Source organism: Manduca sexta, chromosome 9 (genome assembly GCF_014839805.1).
Source record: "Manduca sexta isolate Smith_Timp_Sample1 chromosome 9, JHU_Msex_v1.0, whole genome shotgun sequence".
NCBI classification, from domain to species: domain Eukaryota; kingdom Metazoa; phylum Arthropoda; class Insecta; order Lepidoptera; family Sphingidae; genus Manduca; species Manduca sexta.
In genome coordinates this window covers 531,882-552,065 of record NC_051123.1, presented here as the reverse complement: position 1 = coordinate 552,065, position 20,184 = coordinate 531,882, and the positions used below count along the sequence as shown (strand labels likewise).

The 20,184-nt window shown below is 35.0% G+C and overlaps 1 protein-coding gene across 4 annotated transcripts in view; it reads left to right on the top strand.

Annotated features, from left to right (window-relative positions):
• The window catches only part of LOC115455700 (mevalonate kinase), a 57,489-nt gene extending 37,441 nt beyond the window's left edge, over positions 1–20,048 (top strand). For 3 of the 4 annotated variants that reach the window (XM_037436747.1, XM_037436749.1, XM_030184367.2), the window contains exons 2-8: positions 3,580–3,674; positions 8,310–8,598; positions 12,171–12,714; positions 15,151–15,380; positions 15,571–15,636; positions 15,949–16,076; positions 16,319–20,048. In XM_037436747.1, coding sequence (XP_037292644.1) covers positions 8,461–8,598; positions 12,171–12,714; positions 15,151–15,380; positions 15,571–15,636; positions 15,949–16,076; positions 16,319–16,451 — 1,239 coding nt within the window. In that variant the 5' untranslated portion in view covers positions 3,580–3,674; positions 8,310–8,460 and the 3' untranslated portion in view covers positions 16,452–20,048. Of the gene's footprint in view, positions 1–703; positions 723–3,579; positions 3,675–8,309; positions 8,599–12,170; positions 12,715–15,150; positions 15,381–15,570; positions 15,637–15,948; positions 16,077–16,318 lie in introns of those variants that run through there. The other variant, XM_037436748.1, reaches the window with a different exon arrangement.
• The last annotated feature ends 136 nt before the right edge of the window (positions 20,049–20,184 follow it).

Here is a 20,184-nt window from a genome sequence, read left to right as displayed (position 1 = left end):
AAAGTTGTGTAGGTATTTTTTGGATTCGAAAGAATATATCCAAGTTTCCTACGATAAGGATTTGATCCGAGTATGACGAGTGATTGGATATAATTGCGTCTCTGCCCACCTCTTCGTATATGGCTTGATTCTATGTTTTTAAGGACGTCTATGCCTCCGAATTATGTTTTATACCCATTAACATCACTTAACATCAGATGACCAATCAATGTTATAAAAATACCCAGCCACAAACAAAAACACATACACTTGAACTTTAATCCGCGAAGCTGTAGACTGAAGCGCCATTAATGCACCCACTTTCCGCCATGTATATTCCGTCCCACGATAGGGGTCGAGCCATATCAGGCACAAATTCCATACTGATGCAGAAAAATTCAATATAATTACCTGACCTGGTATTCGAACCCACGAAGTGATAATCGGAACGCGCACGCAACAACTACGCTACCGAGGTAGTCATTTAGATAACCTATAAATGCAACATCTCCAGGAGACGTGACCAAACACCGTATCATCACGCGTGCCTAAATCTTTAAGTCGTGTGTACATATGTAACGATACTCTGTGTGTTTGAATTAGGGATACTTTTTTTTATGATACTCATCTATGTTGCCCGGCAATGTTGGAGAGCAGTTCGCGTTCTCACGTCTACGGATGTGTTCGGTTTTCGTTTGATAATTTTGTACGAAATTTGTGTGAAAATCTAAGTGTATTAAAAGGTACATACAATACTTGAATTTGCGGCTTCTCGTACAAATCTGTTGGTAATAAATAAAATAGTATCCTTATACGTCCTCCCTGGGGTTCAAACTTAGTCTCTGTCAAATTTTATCAATATTGGTTCAATGATTTAGCTGTGAAAGAGTATCAGTCACATTCGCGTGTATAATATTGTTATATGGGTTTTTATGTGTATCGCATATGAGGAAGAAAATGAAATATATCACGTGATAGTATGTGGACATAATCGTCCATAAACAAATGGACCGGTACAATATTAACTAAATAGGGAGCTGATTGTTTTTTTATCATAAGAATTATATTCATAATGATTTCTTATGTTTACGCGAATGTTAGACATTGAAATTAAACTAATTTTCTAACAGAATTATATTCATTTTGTACCCGAAGATAGGATAATGGTGCATATCGGAGGAGGCATGGACATAAGTCCAGCAGTGGACAAAGAACAACTTAATCCTGGGCATATTTTTACCACCTTAGGTCTACCAAGTTTCCCTAAAGTAGTTTGTTTACTTCATACCTTCAGATGTTATTTCTAAACCTATTACGACTGTGTTCAGAAATTAACCTGTGACTGCATCAATCAATTCGCACCACCGTCGCAGTGGAAGATACCGCGAGTCGATCGGCCGCTCCCCACATAGGAAACGACCGCAATCACACACCAAATTGGACCCAATTGGACGCATCTTTCGTACGTCCTTACACGTGATTCGCTTGTTTTACGACTTGAGACAATTGCCCTGAGATCGTTTGGATTTTGTGCTAGGTTTAAGGTTTTTTGTAGAGTTTGAGCTAGTTTGTCTGATGATGTTAGAGGATTTTATTCATGTTTATAATAATAATAGAATTCTTTTTTGCATAACAAATGAAAATATATAGAAGAAAACAAATGCAAGACATAGTTCTACAATGTGCGGTCTTATCGCTAAAAGCGATTTCTTCCAGATAACCTTTGTTATAATGCTTTAAAAGAATGTAGTCGCTATCGTTTTTTTGGGAATTCTATGGTGCTGGCGGATTCGTGTACAAAATTGATAACTGCGTGTATACATTATTGTAGCGTTGAAAATAATAGCTACTTTCTCACCAAATACAATTAAATACGAAATAAACACACACAATTTATTAAAAGGCAAAATTGCGAATGACTTTGCAACTTTGCCTTAGCAACAGTCTCAACAAGCAGTTTAATTGTGCCAAAAACAAACTAAAACATCGGGGCTACTGAGACGTTGCAAGATTGATTGGATTCTTGCTTTGCCTGTCTTTTTTGACTTGACCTAAATTCTGTTTTGTAACAGCGATTCTAACCGACTGTAAGTTAGTTCTCGTAAGTATTTGTTCGCGAATTTGATTATTGTAGTTTGTTTCTTATGACTGTGTGTTGATTTAGTATCTTAAAAATAAAATATTTTAACTCATAATTTTTTTCTTTATTTTTTGTAAAGACTAAAAGATTATCACTGGTTACATTAAACCATATAAAAAAGAATTTAAAAATAATTCTTCTAACACTATCAGGAGTGTCAAACCGAACATAAGACCCGTTCCTGTTGTATTTCTTCTTTGAAAATATTAACTTGACATCGCTCTACAATCATTTCATCCGTTGAGATTGATTAATATTATAATTCAATGACGAGACGAGCACGCCGCTCACCTGATGATAAGCGATACGACCGCCCATAAACAGAAGCAACACCATACAGAACTTTGAATTTCAAATTACCGGTGGCTGTCCACTGCGCTCGTCACCCTCAGGCAAAAGTTATGCTGTAAGATGTGCTGTAGATATTTCTGGTTTTGGAATTGGGTTTTAACTGTCAATTAGTGGATATATGTGGAAATTTACACAAGACGCTGTTGTTTTAGTCACTCGACTGACAAAAAGAATATGTTTAAAACCGTTTTAGATACGTCTTTAGACAGAATGTGTATTTCTGTGAGTTTGGGTTGTCTTTTGTTATGTAACTCGGAAACATTTTCATAGGTACATATTTCTATATTGTACGTTAAATATTTTATTGTTGGATTTTATTGTTATAGAAAATAACGTGTTAAATTTTATGATGTTAGGTAGTTAAAGTTGTATACACCTGGTTACTACTAGGCATAGTTTGTGCGTATACAAATAGTACAAAAGAGTAATGTACGTCACTCTTACGCGTACACGTGTACTTCTGTCATACGTATCAGTGGCGAAAAGTGACATTTTCTGAATGGAAACCCGACACAACATATAGGTACTAATATGTATAAATGCCGTCTGCAAATCGTTCTAATGACAATAAGATTCGACGTAAACTCTACATAAAGGTAAGCCGGTAAGAATCGGGTTACATGGACCTTTCGACACTGATACGTATAATTATATAGCTATAGAATTGACTGTTTCTAAGCTTTTGTCCATCCTGCGTCGACTTGGCAACAAAAACGTGTATAAATCTTCTCGCTTCCCATAAACCTATATAGGAAGAGTGACCGTGTGCCTTCGTTTCAATAAAATTCTGCTTAAAAATATAGTAGCTGTCGTTGATTTAGATTTTTTAGTTCATGTTGGTTTTTGGGTTTTTATTAGTTCGCTTTGTCTTTGTGTTTTCGTTTCTGCGAAAATTATACGTGAATTTATTGTGCGATTCTTTTGTTTTAAGGTTGGGAATTTATTATATCAACTTACATATTTGTTTTTTTTTTCGAACTTTTCACAATTATTTATAAACAACTATTACTATTTTAATACAAAACTCAATCAATGTTCATTTTTATACGATAACTCGGTAATAAACAAAAATGCTTGATAAATTTATTAATTTATATCTGTTGTTACAGGAGGTCAGAGACGACAGTGACGGATGCGGCGGCAAGTTCACAGCTCTGATCGTGTCCGATAAGTTCCAGGGGAAGCCGCTGTTAGCCAGGCACAGGTGAGACAGACTGACTGGGAGGTTCCGGGATCATATCCCAGGTACCTTTCTATGGATTTGTCAAACACAAATTACTCCAGATTGGCTCCAACAGTCGATCGTTAGGCGGACGGCCGGTCGTAAAAATAAATGGAAAACTTCAATGAAATCACTACCGCGCCACACATTAAACTCCAAATCTCAATTACAACACGAATTACATCTATCTTCTAAATTACTAACTCGTTAACCCATACATTAAAGAGAGTCCTGTATAGAAACCGATAAGGTGCCGCCACACAGGCGGCCGTTGTGCAACGATAATGCGGTGTTAAGGCAGCGCCACACTGTCGCCGGCGTAACGCGCGTTTACGAGGCTCGTTAACACAATTCATGGGGTGTCCAGTCATAGTTTTATGTGCTGTTAGTCTGTTAATTAGGCTGTCAAATAAGATATACGTATTTGTAGATCAGTTAACAAAAAATGTATTGATAACAAAAAGACATTTGATTTTAAAAGAATTTGTGTCCGGCACGGCGATAAACCTATTAACTCATGAATTGGATATTAATTCCTCGGACAGAATACGAATAAGTAGAAGATGCTGGGTGAATATTTATTTTATATTGGGGATGACAGAATACTATGTAGATTCTAGATGAATGTTTATTTCTAATTATTCATTTCATATTATATTACATGCAGATAATTATCCTTGCTTACAGCTAACTGTGAAGTGAAAATGTTTTATAGGTTTATTGATCGCAAATTAGAACAGTCGCGAGCGTGTGTACAAAGCATGACAAATTAATTTGCGTTATATGCATAAAAAAATTGATTAAAAAATGTGTCATTTAGTATTGTTATCTAATTCTTAGTAGCAGCACGAGAGCAATAGCATTTGCTTTATTTGAATTTCGAACACAAAGTTACATATATTTGCTGTATCATTTATGATAAAAATAATCCTTTGCAGCACTCGGTAGTGTTGACGTCATAAATTGAATATACTTAATAATACAGACGTTTATATAAGAATGTTATATTAATTTAAAAAAAAGTGATAACACATACTCATTTAAATAAATATTTGATATAGATTGTTGTATAAAATGTGATTTTTATCATTCTTTTTTATTTAGTAGTTAAATTACAGTATAAAATCTGATAGTGCTACTGTGTACAAAGTGCATACATTATTGTATAATACAATTAAATATACTAAGAATATTTCCTAGTTAATACAAGTATAGCAAGCGACTATCGCGCGTCAACCGCTAAAACATTCCGCATCGTGTGTCTACACCCTTACATTAAGCTACGTGCTCAATGTCTCATAGTATCGCTGAAAGGACTCCTTATTTGCTCGTTAGTGCGATACACGAGATACCCTCGAACACTTGTCCATTATGCTTATTGTTATGTCTAAGATAATACAGGATTCGTTTCAAAACTGGGTTTTGGAATTAACAAGCTTGTTTTACAGCTATTTTCAATAAACGATCCTAATTTCAATCTTCAATCCGATTCCAATGACAAACTAATTCAAATAAGTATTTTGTAACCATGTCAGAAATAGTTTTGCTCTGATTGGTCAGTTTTCACGATAGATCGAGAAAAGGGATTAGAATTGTTTATTGAAAGTGGCGGTTAGAGATTGAATATTGTCGTTGTACTTGTTTTTTTTTTTCAAGTATTAGGTGAACTGATAAGCGCCAATCCTACCTTTAAATAGTCGCTAAGACAAAACAAAGTTTGATTACAAGAACTATCAGATAATGCACTGTCATCATGAAATATTAGATTTAATTCTTATACCATTTTAAACTGGAACATTATAAAGCTGGCACTGAGATGGTAACAAACCTGAGATACATAGGACTATCACATATTTGACAAGTGATAGTTGCATTATAAAAAAGCTTCCGTTTTTTTTTGTATGAGAGACGTTCAGAATGTTATATTCCCTGAGATGCGCCTAGCTTCACCGCTCGGTGTCATAAAGTGCCACTGCTGATCCTGGCTCACAGGATTTGTAGTGGTGGATGTGATGTTAACTTGATCAGACTTTTCTAAAAAATCATGTGGGTATTCTTTGTAAATTTATCGTTCGCTTTAACGGTGAAGGAAAACATCGTGAGGAAACCTGCACATCTGAGAAGTTCTCTATAGAAATTTCGTGGACTAAGGCCTAATCCCTCTCAGTAGTAAAGGAGGCCCGTGCTCAGCAGTGGGCAAGTATATAATACAGGGCTGATATTTTTATTATTATTATATGTGAGGGCGGGAAAGTCTATTTCTACGTTAAAATAAAACAACATCCAACATACTTGTTGATTATAATCTGCCGAAGTGCAAAAATGGGCAGTCGATGCGGCATCGGCCTTGGTGTAGCCGCTGCGTGACACGCGTCGCTAATATGGACTTAAATGGTCTTCCGCGATTGCGTAGGCGCGGTCCACTGCCCTCTTCCTAGTTCGGGCCATCGGTTACAATCACTGTGTAGTTAATCAATCGCTTCTTTTAAACTCTAAATGGAATTCGTTGACGAAATTGTAATATTGATGTTACTAAATGTGATACTTCGGCATTTCTTATTCCATTGCCTTAATTATCGTGGTAGCTTAGATGTATTGGATGCGTGGTACGCCTATCGGTCTACGGATTTAGTTACTAATCCTGGATCTGGAAACGAGTCTGGAGTCTGTGTGATATAGAGATAGGCTCGGCCCCTCACACCATGGGATGCACACGGCGAAAAGTGGGTGCGCAAGTCGCTTCACTGCTACGCCATCGCTAATGAAATGCGCGTGAGGCCCTTATTCCACGAATTTCTTGTTCCCTTGTTTCGGTGTAGTGAAAAAAGAATCCCCGCTTTTTAGTTTCATCGGTAAGATGGTAAAAAAGTCCTCCAAGTCACTGTGCTCCGGGTTGTTGCCCGATTCAGCTCCGCCTAATGCCGCCTCTGACACAAAACATTAATACTCCTTGCAAATGCATGACCATAACCCCGATAGTTTCCAGGTCTTCAACATGATATCTAAAACCCGCTCGAAGCGTAGCCTCGATAACAACTCTCATTATGAAGGCGATAACTCCATCTCCAACATATATAGGTATTTTAAAATGAATAGTGCCGCCTAAAGAAATAAAAGATAATGTCAACATGTGGTGTTATATTCTGGTGAGTTTAAAAATATTTCTTCTCATCCTGCTAGCAAAGTAGGTGCTTAGGACAGGAGGTAATCACTAATTTGTATATTATTTATTAGGTTTTCCAACTGACTTAACACTACGATTACAATAATTAAAATATAAATTATAGCTCTAATGTAAGCCCGGGTTATGAAAACTCAATATGTATATAATTAAATTTAAAAGGTGATTTCACGCACAGCAAATTAAACAAACACAATATCGTAATATATTATAACTATACTTTAAATACTAATATCAAACTATACAGTTGATATCGGCGAAAGGCGGATTGACTTAAGCGACTTTTTTTTTTCGATAATTTTTTCTAATTTAAAACGACATAGAAAAAAGTGCTAATTTTAAATATGTATGAAACTGAGTCTCGCAAAATAATTGCGCTTAAGCGAATAAGCCTATTAACCGTCGATATGATTTGTCTCGACTATACTGCCGTGCTAAGCTCTAAAGCGATATCTCAAAAAAAAGTCAAAATCTTGATTTTTATGTCGTCAAATAGCTTAAAGAAATACCCATCCAATGAACTTGCCTAAATATCGGTATCTTGTTTAGAACTTTTTAAACCTAAAAAGGGTTTCTCTGTCTCAGTTTTACATACAAAACTATAAATGTATATTTACAAAACTTCGATTATCTCGAAATAATGTTTCCCTGATGCTTTTGCGCTAAGCACGACAGTATGGTCATTTAAAATGTACCTTAATAAGGGTCTTCTCTTGAAAAATTTACAAATATGCTACAATGTTAAGGAAAAACGTCGTTTCCTTGCCGCGTTTCGTTAAAAATAACCATATTAACACGTCTGACATCACCAACAAAGGAATCGAACGCGTTTACCGACGGTTCGCGCTTCCTGTTACGCAAAACTATTCTCAATACATCCCATACATATTAATAAAGGTTGGAAGTCAAATATGTGGTGCAAAAATACACAATGCATATCTAATGTTGTTTTAGTGTTGGGATGGTATTCGGTTAGTTATGCCGAAATTTCGGGATTCGTGAAATCGGTGCACAGTTGCCCGAGTAGAGGTTCGGTTAGGATAATTGTGAGAAAGGTGCATAGTTATTTGTGTTGAGGAGTAAAGGGGAGGGAGTTACAGGGTGTTGGCGGTACGATATGTCATGGCCAAACACAACAAATTCGATTTTAATTCCGCTGTCAATGTCTGTACATTTAATTTGTATATTATGATTTAGCGTCCCTCGACAGATATAGTAAATGTTTTCATCGGCAGTAACAACCTTTCCGTGCTAGGATTTTAATGGATTTTGATTGTCTATTTTTAACACCATAATTCAAAATGCAAAATTATTCGGCTTAAAAATCCCACATCACTACAACAGAAAAAAAAAGATCGTAATCACTTCCGAACATTCTAACCCTTATTACCATAACAATAACCATTATATCTCACAATATAAATATTCTTCCGCAGATTGGTGAACGCAGTGCTAGCCGAAGAGTTAAAGACCATCCATGCGTTCACACAGAAGACGCTGACCGTGGAACAGTGGAAGCAACAGTGATATGTTGTAATATAAAACGAATATAAGTTTTGTGTGTTTTCTTCAACCTTACCAGAGACAATGTTGAACACTATGGATTTGTTTACTGTGAGCGTGTCGGCTCCCGGCAAAGTGATACTGCACGGTGAACACTCTGTAGTCTATGGCAAGATGGCGATCGCCGTCAGCCTCGGACTAAGGAGCTCTATTGTTATAAAGGTAATGATTATGGTCTATTTGGGCTATGGTGGTTTATCTAACGGCGGTTGGGTGTCTGGATGTTGGAAAGGATCTTCGTACTACTCTTCTAATGATTTTGATTTCTGATTTCGCTCTGTCTTGTAGAAGTCTTCGAGATATTTCCATATCTTTCGATATATCAAATGTATCAAAGAGATAGTTCTGAAATAATATGTCAATATGGTTATTAGTTAGAAATAAATAATTGCACACAAAAAATATAAAAGCTTATAATTACAATATTCATTAAGTTAATACCTAATAAAAATGAAGTTTGGTATAGATATAATATTTTTAAGAGTGTAGTCATGAGAGTTCAAAATATGACGTTTAAAAATAAATGTTAAAAATTCTATCAGCACAGCAGATGATGAGATTACTACAAAACGAGAGGTCGCAGATTCTCTTCACCGGATCGAATGTATGATTTACACACATTTGTTAAGAATCAGGGTGTCCAAAAACCAATTAATACTCAAAATTACTACCCAATACTCATGACATTATCTTAATGTTGGAGCAGAACTATGTGACACTGTTTAGTGGGTGGATATTTTTATACATAAGGGCAAAATTCAAAATATTCTTAGTTAATTAACAGAGATTTGATCCCAGAAATTATAAGAATTATTATAATAGTACAAACATCAAGACCAATAATAACTATAACCTAAAAATAGCAACGAAAAAAATAAAAAATAAATAAACAAGAATTACATCGAAAAGTATTGTATATTAACCTTATTTATTTAATTAACATTTTCCTTTTGTTAATTATTGTAACCACTCGCTAACCACAATTAATGCTACCGTAACGTAATGAAATGTTTCCCGCCATTATTTAAATATGTCGTCGAGGTAATGCCGCAGGTATTATCTCGATTCATTTAACAGAAGTATTATCTTTTCATACATTGTATTTAATAGTAATTAATACAGTGTGTTTTGGTGGTTATGTAAAACGGCTGAAGGAAAATTTGGAAGGGTTGTAGACGCGGAAGATACTGCGATCAAAAGCTTATAGGTACCATCTACGTTAATTGTTAAATGTGTATTTCAAAAACTCAAGTGTTTCTGTTCGACTTTTGGTAATTTTTGTATTGCTTTGGATGACGAGACGAGCTTGCCTGCCTAATGGTAAGCGTTACGAGCGCCCATAAACAGTAGAAACACCATCCAACACCTTGAAGTACAAAATATTGTTTGGTATTCCACTGCGCTCGCCATCCTGAGCCGTGAGATGATAAGTCTTATGATGTCCAGTAGTTACACTGGCTAAATCTATATAAAATTATCGAAGCATGAACAAAGATGTATGCTGTACATTGTTGTAAATAGCCATAAACATGCAAACCACAAACAGTTAATGAGAAAAACAAATGTATTTGTATATACAAAACAATTGCCTACTAACGTCCGTACATATATCAGTAAAATACTATTGGCTGATCTACCCACAACATTACAATACAACTTTATAAAATTATACACAATGTATTTGAACGAACAGACAAATATTCAAACTTAAAACGCGCAGTAAACTGATGGGGACTGACAAAGTATCTCTAGCACGAATTTACGCATTATACTATCATAATTTTTGGAGAGTTAATTGCGCCCTATCAGCATATTTGGAACTAAAATACGATAGTAAATCGTGTAACCATAAGCATACGTGTCAAAATGTATGGAAAAAGGCAGCACGTGTCTGTTTTTTGAAGTATAGAATCATCAAATTAATACTAAAGACGTTAACTCAATATAAATTATATACTATAAAGCGTAAATTCGTGATGGAGCACTGTCTCTTACATCCTGCGCTGAGGACAAGCCTATTTATTATAAACGCATCGACTCGATTAAAATACCTAATATGTAGGTTCTTTATGATGAGACGAGTAGGCCTCTCGTCCGAAAGCAACACAACAAAGCACATTATCTCTACACAACACTACAATCATATATAAAAATCCTATTTCTCCTGGTCTTGCTATTACATGACTGAACTGATTTTGTTCATCTTTTTATAAAAGTTTTCTAAAACATGTTAAGAAGGTTCTATCTGAAAAAAAAAATAAGAAGATTGCTCAGAAAGTTGGAAAAATTCAGAAAACTTAACGAATATATATTCGCCAGATTGACAGTTCGCGGGATATGACTGTCTTGTAATATCACTTTAGTTTCCAAAATGGTATTAAGCAGAAACTATACGAAAAGCTGCAGATCGAATTAAATATTCATAGCTAAGACAGGACGTTTGTCGGAGCAGCTAGTACTCAATAATTTGATACAGTAGGCATGTAAAAGTAAGGTAAGGTAAAGTAAGAGAGGATTACCTTGGTTATTTTATATTGATGATTTACCTCGTCAAGTGTAACAGAATAATTTCCTTCTACGATATTACTGGTATCTTTGTTTTATCTCCTAAAATTTCTGTATCAAAACATTTTGAGATGTATTCTATAAAATGTTTGCATTAGGTAAGTACTTATAGTGGTTTTATACCACTATGACGATTATGTGACCGTAATCTAAGTGTTTATAGTTATTAAATATATGTTTTGTCACATTCAAGTAGATTACTTGAATATTAAGCAGTTGGGGCCAATCTAACATGTCTAATTACTAACATTAGGTAAGATTTATTTTACTAATAATCATTTCGTATCAAATGTTGTAACAACGCATTGTTGTGGCCTTTGTGTGTTGGGCAAGAAGATTTGTTGCATACTATTATGAAAACGCATTAATTCTTTGAAAATACGATGTATTGTCTACCACGCTCATCACGCAACAGTTAAATGAGGCATACATCATTTGTGTGCGTAGTTGGTGCATTCGTAGTCTTCTGTTGGTTTCGGAAAACTGTGTTGATTAGCAATTTTCTAATTAAAGACTTTAGTATGATTTAAAGTAGTTTCAAAGTGAAAAAATATACAGGTTCATTTTAACATAACGTTAATAAGTTAAACCAAATACTTATCGTCTTAAAAGTAATGTGAAAATGAAACTGTATAACACTGTTTCTCAATTAAATACACTTGATTTAAGATTTAAGGATGTTAGAATTGAAGCCTTTGCCACAAACTTGTTTTTGCAAATATATCTACTTTCTCGTTCTAATATAACAATGAAAGAGAATTCACTATTATACTATACATTTAAATTGTTTTATATTCTTCTAATAGCTATTTAGTATAATTGATTTCAATATCTATTAAAAAACTGTATACAGGATACGCAAACACTACACAACTACTGATAAATTTTAAATATACCATACGTTGAAACAGAAGTGATAATTGACCTTCAGTTCTTAATACTTCGGAAAGACGAAAGCTCTGACACGCTAACTGAGCCGCAATACAATCTAATGTAATATAACAGATGATAATTTATTTTCACTTGTATTTTATTTTGCCTAGTCATACAATACACTTACAATCGAACAATATGACGCAATAAATACTGAAGCCGATAAAAATATTTTAGCAATAAATTAAACTCGTCATTTCCAATTCCTTAGATTTACGAAGAAATATCCCTTCCAGGAAATAAACTCCAACCGCGAACCGGCAGTCCATATACACTTGCCGTGTGTGGACCTTCAGGAGGTCATCCCGCTGGAGCCGACGGTCAAGAGTCTCTTCAACCCGAAACTGGCGCCAGGCATCACCGGCAAGTTCTCCTGGAGGCTGCCCGACAAGATCGACCATGAGTACCACCTGCGCAGAGTCGACGAATTCCTGCACCTCATCAAACCGAACTTTGACTCCCTCCAGAGCAACCAGAAGAACTCCTTGAGAAGCTTCCTGTACGTTTTCTCTGGGATATTCGGCAGCACCCATCTACCAGTGAGGTCCATGGAGATTTCCATGGGTTCGGAGCTGACCATCGGAGCTGGAACTGGAAGCTCAGCGTCCTTCGCCGTCTGCTTGGCCGGTGCCTTGATCCAGCTACTCAAACTGAAGAGCTCGTCAGGCAGTTTTGATGCCTATTATCATCAGAGCAGCGAGGACTTTAGCATGACCGAGAAGGAGATAATTTCGGAATGGGCGTACAACTGTGAGAGGATCATGCACGGGACGCCATCTGGTGAGTAAAAGTTATTTTATTACTGTTATTTGTCTTAAACATTGATTTTTTGATGGCTTTGTTCTCTTTGGACTACAATTTGGTCTAGGACGTCACCAGCTAACAGGTCATGAGCAGATATTTTCTAAAGATTCCTAATAATATCCCTTTCCGTGAGGATTTTGATCTCTTTGGGCGACAATTGTCTAGAACATCAGCTAACAGGCCACGAGGAGATTTTTTCAAAAGATTTCTAAATAGTATTCCTTCTTTACTAATACTTAAAAAGATGCGTAATTTTCTCTGTCCACATCTGTCTATTTCGGCGAGGGACCCGCGTACTTTAAACCATCTAAATCTATATGACCTCCCCACGATGAATCGGCAGAATGCATAGCGTCTAACAGTTCAATGTATCGGTGCCAAGGTCGTGTTGACTGTGCTCATCATCGGTTCATTGCCGAAATGTGGCGCAAATGTCATCATATCCATGGTCAATGGGGGCCGGCAGATTACGGAGTTAAGTAATCGTTTGATTGTGTAGGAATTATGGGGTATATGGATAAGATTGTAATACTTGGAATAGTTTATATGGCATTTTTTTTGCTTCTCATTTTTCTTAAAGACTAGTTTTTGACTCCTCGGTGGCGTAGATGTATTGCGTGCGCTGTTCGACCACAGATTTGAGGTCCCGGTGCCGAATCCCAGGTCGGACAAAGTGGTGTTGGTTTTTCTGCTCAATATCAGCACGGAGTCTGTTATTTGCGTCTGATATGGCAATAGACTCGGCCTCTATCACATCATGAGACGGAACAAACTTCGCGAAAAGTGGGAGCACTTGTTTCTACAGCGTAATGTGCTTTTTGTATACGTTTTCGTTTATGCAATCGACTTATAAAATAATGTTTATTTACGAGGAACTACCGCCATTTACAACGTTAATAACGCCATCTATGGAGCAGATAACGTATCATTTCATAAACCTATTAATATGTGGTTTAAAATTAATTGGAGGTATTAAGATAATATAGTAAAAATATGGAAATGATACTAGTGCCATCTATCCCATTAAAAACGCATTAAATAAGTTACGATAATTTTATCTTAATTAATTTTATTCATATTTAATTACGTTGTGGTTTCTAAAAATATAAATGCTATTTAGATTAAAAATTTATTAAGAATTAAATTATTTATTGCCTATCAATTTGGATTACTATAAATAGTTGTACTTATATTTATACGGTTATAACTTATTGATTCGTTAAGGTTTATGAACGTGTGCATTGAATTTTAAAATAATAAAATAAAATAATTTATTTAGAAAGGTGAGTTGAAGTTGACCTAGGCTTCATATTCATAATATTCAATAAATGGATGACTTAAAAACATTATTTAATCTATAGACAGTGTAAGTAATAGAAAAAAAATATTTTTTAACATCTGGGTTTTCAAAAGCTAATTGAAAATGTTTGAAAATTTCATTCAAGTATCAACCATATAAAACATTTTTATAAAACGCAGTCACTGAACCTCCGGACACAGAACTAAGTAATTTATCCTTCGCCCTCCACGCTGCAACTTTTGTAAGTCAGGTATTAATGACAGCTGTAAACCTCAACAAATCTCTTAGAACACCAATCTCCATACATAAAATAGCTTAAAAATATTAAAAAATATATTATTGTATACTTTCCCTCTTTGCTTTGAGTTGACATTCCTCTAATAAATAAAGGCCAATGGCGAAGTCCATATGTCTGGATTCCTATCGGCTTCCCTTTTGTAATTTATGTACAATCATTAGAACGATTTGCACACCGCATTTATACATATTAATACCTATATCATGTTATGTCCTTCTCGGAAAATTTTAAATTTTAATGATAAAGGTATTAGGCGTATTTTTGTACTATAACAAGTCCTTGTTGCAATAATTGCGTTCATTTTGCTATAAGGTCGATGCATTGTGTAGGCGCGTTTATTCAATCAGGCCCAGGAAGTCGTTTCTACTTTTTACGTGGCTTTCATTGCACATGATTCATGATTGTTGAATTGAAGGTCTTTTAGATAGTTATGATAATTTGTTACATAAAAGACCATAATTTGGGTGAGCAAGTAAAGCGTACTAAGTTTTTTTTAATCCATGATAACATTGATGTATTTCATGTATTTAAAGCCGTTTTCAATATTTTAAACTTCACTTAAATCACCATTCAATACATTATATGCTAAGTTACAAACACAAATCTTATAAAAACACAAATAAAATATTACCCCTAAGTGGCGAAGTGAGAAGTTTTTCAAAAGGTAACCGCGCACTAGGCTCGAAGCCTATATCGCAGTAGACCAAATAAGAATAATACATATATCTTCATTAGGCGACCAAATCCGTTTCACATCATAATTATTATTATTTAAATAGAGTGCAAGTTAATAAGCCATTCTCATTGTTTCCAGGCATAGACAACGCGACGTGCACATTCGGCTCCCTGGTCTCGTTCAAGAAGGGCAGCAAGCCACGCCATCTATCCATCCGTATGGAACTACGCGTGCTGTTAGTGGACTCGCGCGTGTCGCGGGAGACGCGTGCGCTGGTGGTGCGCGTGGCGGCGCTGCGGCAGAGGAACGCGCCCGCCGTCGACCACATCATGGACGCGTGCGATGATATAGCGCACACGGCTACTCAGGTATGGCACAGGGCCGGATTTAGATATATTGGGGGTCATGGGACCTAATTGGAATGAAATAGGCTCCAGCTTACTTTTACTCTGACTATAACGGCAATCAGTTATTATAGCTATATTTTTAATGTTATTTATATTGAAATAAATCACATACCATAATAATCCAAATAAAATAAAAAATAATTGTTTTTAGGTTTTGGAAAAACTATCAAGTGGCAAGTGTGAACCTGACATCGAGGCTGATTATCAACATTTAGCAGTGAGTATCACGCTTTATGATAGCAACCCGTCATACTTTATAATTCAATGAGTTTGTCTTCACAGTTAATTTATGCAATAGGTTTTAGTATAAGAGGTAACAGACTTAATGTAGTATGTTAAAAGGGATGGCATATTAATAATATCGATATGTAGGTCCATAAAGAGATGGATTTACTATAACTGACACCTTATACATAAAAAATATTAGGCTACACATTAAAGTACCATTTAAATGACTTCATGTATTCCATTCTTATAAATGCTTGTATGTGCCTGTATTCCGTTTCTAAATGTAATGGTTTGTTTTCAGGAACTGTGGGACATGAACCACTGTCTGCTAGCGGCGCTGGGTGTATCGCACCCCTCGCTGGAGACTATCCGAGCCGCTGCCAGGGCGAAGGGGCTTGCGTGCAAGCTGACAGGCGCGGGAGGTGGCGGGTAAGTTAACAGAGTTAACACTATATAACTTGAAAATCCTATAATATAGCAGCAGAGGCCAAGATGTGCATTTGTGTGGTTGAACTATATTAAGAGTCGTGTTTTTGGTTTCTAATAGATTAATAATACGAATCTGACTCAATTTAAGAAGGTATGGATAACATATTGATTGACTTTCAATTTAAGTTCAAAATCAAATAAATAAATAAATAAATTATTAATGAAAATATTTTTGTTTCAAGGTACGCAATGGTGCTCATACCGCCATCGACCCCCCGCTCAACCATAGACTCGCTAACGGGCCAACTTCTAGAGCACGGGTTCAGAGTAAGCGAGACGCGACTCGGCGGGCGCGGCGTGTCGGTCGAGATGTGACGTCACGCGCGCGGCAAGCGGGCGCGTCGCTCCTGACCCCCCACTTAGTGCGGTCCTGGACTGTGTGCTAGACTGATTAGTGCGGTGTTATAGACTTATCGTGGAATTGTTGTTGGTGTATGGATGGGTTAAATGGCGGATACTAAGGAATTTTGGTATGAAGAATGTATTTAATAGATATTGTAATATACAAAAGTATACATCGAAAAAAGCTTTAGTATTACTTTTTTTGCATATTGAATATGACTTGCTTTTGCAAATCATCCACCCTACTCTGAGGGTAGCCAACTACGTCCACCCAGGACAGGGGTCCCTTGATATTAACCTGAATTCGTCCCTGACCTTCACCAATGACAATTTCATACAAAATAATTTCAAGTGTAAGTTACGACTTACGTCATATCAATGTACGGTGTGTGTATTCATTATAATAATGAAAACTTGTGTGTGTGCAATAATGACAATTCCCAAAGATGTGTGCGTCCGCTCGGGTTCTAAACATGTGTGTTTACAAGGGTGAGTGGGAGCGTTAGATTCTTATGGCGCTTATTATTATGGTCATTTATGACCCAATAAGAACTTAGAGGGTCGGTAATGGACATTTTGCCCGGTTTCAAAATGTTGTCAATTGTATTTTAGTTCGATTTTTTAAATTTGGAATCGTTTGAAATAATCATATTTGACAACCATATATCGGATTAAAGTCTGCCGTTGCCTCAACAAAAAAAAACTTAATTACTAAACACGTACATTAAAAAATACAAAGGACTACGCGGTCCACGAACCGACGAACATTCCAATATGCTACAAAGCATAACACATGTATTTAGAATTCAAGCGTCATTTACCTTACGAGTCGCTAACTGCGGGTTAGTAACTTGACAAAGCGAGTACAGTATTGTACGAATAATATAGTGAATATATATGAAACATTCGAATACTGTCGGAACCCTGATTAATGCTTGGGTGATGGACTAGTAACTTTATAGGCTTCTAGCTTTTGCCCGCGTCTCTGACCTCGTGAAAAAAAAAACCGGGATAAGAAATAGTCTGCAGCACTCAAAAGCAATGCAGCTTCCTGTTAATGATTTTTTTTTAAATTGGTTCATAGTTCCAGAGGTCAGTCCGTACAAACAAACTCAAACTTTTCGTATTGATGAAAGTCTTAACTCAGTACATATTTTAAAGCGATATTTAGGTTCATTGCATTTGGTTGGGTTCACTTGAGATCTAGCAACTATGTTTGAGTTTTTCTAACCTATAAACAGACACGACTATCTCAGAACTAAGATTTCGGTCCATAATATTACGTCTTTTTCTGTGATATTGGACGTGAGCTACATCTCTTTCTACCCATTTGAGGACAAAACTATGAACTTATGTATTTTTGTAGTCCGTCGTCCCAGCATTATTTATTTCCGACCTTAGTACCTAGAACTTAAAATTCCATATGTGCGCTAAAATTATAATAAAATTTATATAATATTGTTTAATGTATTCGTTTAATTTATTTTAATGTTTTAGCACATCTTAGTTTACCCACCTCTTTGTATTTTGTGTTTCAAAATTAAATGGATTTTGAAACGCTCGTATAAACGAATTTTGCATGTATTTATTTTAGTTTTAATTTTATTTTTTAATATTTTTAGTCATATTTATTTGCAGCTGATTAATGTTAATGGTTAACATAAGAATTCTTTTTTTTTTATTTTTCCTTATTGTATGTAAAGTCAAATATGACAGCTGTCATTTCTGTCATATGCATGTTTAAATGTAAACGGTTAAGAATGTTTCCATTGACTTCCTGCAACGTTCTTATTAGCACTTGGTTACGAAGTTATGTTAAGAATTGAATATATAAAGGTATTTTCTATGAAATAATAAATAATTTGATTGGATTATAGTCTGATTTGAAGTTTCTACCAATTTAAAGCAATTTTGATCCACAGTCAAATGTTTACATGTATCTTTCCCTCCAGGTTGGCATCTTGATATTCATCTTCAAATCTTTGTCTTGTGCAAAGTCCGCTCATCCAATGTTATTGTCATAATAATAATTATGCTTATCAATAATTCTGATAATTATTCGGGTATTTTGTTGGCAAGTTATGCCTGTGTCAAAAAGGCTTTTTATTTTTTAATTAGAACAGGACCTTATTTATTATAATTATTTAACATAAAAAGCATGAGCAGAGATTTTCCATGTTTTTAGATGTCGATAAATTTCCACTATAAGGTCCCTCATTTTCATTAAAATCTTTTTTATTTTATGGATTTGCTTAGAGTAATTGCCATAGGCATGCATAGACATAGCAGTTATATTTCTAAACATACTATTCCGATATAATACCAATGAAAATATTCCTGATTTGTACGTTATTGAATATACGGTTTTAATACGTGTAGCGTCTGATATCCAAAACTTTGATAGGTACACAAATTACCTCTAAAATACACTAGGCTATTTAGAAGGTCGCCGTGTTTTTGTGTTTTGTAATATCCTAAATAGCAGAAAGATAGCAAACGAGTCACCTGATGGTAAGTAATTACTAATTATTACATTAACATTATCGCCGGCATTTTTACTTCGAAGTGAGGATTCAAAAGGTTTGTTTTGATTCTCCTAAATTATGAATGTTAAACACACATTTTGTAGTGTGAAAGTATTATCGAATTGATTTAATTCGAATATTCCTTTGTATACGTATGAATTAAAAGTCCCAGTTACTGGGGGGTACAACCACGCTAATGCATGTCTTAATGTGGACTGTGTCGAGCGTCAGAACTCTGCAAAATTTAGATTGTCATTTATTTAAATGTGTAAATATTAAAACAAATTTGGAATTGTAATAAATGTGGGATGTAAGGCTTGTGTGTGTAATAATTTAAAATGCGTAGCCAAATTAAATATTGGTTATAGATAAATGTAAATAAAATAGTAAAATGTAAAAACGTTTATGTATTTTACAAATTAAAACTAAATTGTATAAAAATATTCAATATCGACCTTATATTAAAAATAGAAAGATACTGTTTATCACTTCGAAAAAAAACTTTTTTATATAATTTATACGTATTTATTTTTTGTTCTATCTATCTACGTCATTGACTATGAAAATATGGAAAACAGATATTTCTATGATTCTTTCGATATTAGTATCATCTTTCTTTTTTGATAAAATACCAAAATTTAAATAATGCAGTTTTTTTTATTAAAACAAAATGTATATTCACTCGTTAAAAACGAATAGTATTGTAATAGTAATAATGCATACAAGCCCTTTGCCAGGAGGGGGTAAAAAAATCTTAATAATTACAAAAAACAACATTAAAGTTGTAACTAAACTAGAAAACTACTTCAAGTTTATAAAAACCGAAAATTTCTTTATTGGGTCCCCTACCCCCCACACAACTCCTGATTACGGGCCTGTTCACCAACGTATTCTACTTAGTATTAGTAATGGATGTTTCTAGATTGAATGTTATATTTATATGCCGTTAGTGTCGCTCAATGATTAGAATAAATCGGTGCTAAATGTATTCTAGAATGTTGAGAAAATGTTTGATTATCGAACGGAATTAAACTGTTTAAATAGATCGCTTGGTTTTATTTTGTAATTTTAATTCATGTCTACTTACCTTCTAGCTAGCTAGAATCAGAAATTCTGTATTATACTAATATATCAAAATGAGAAGTTTGGCTGTTTGAATGCGCTGATCTCAAAAACTACTA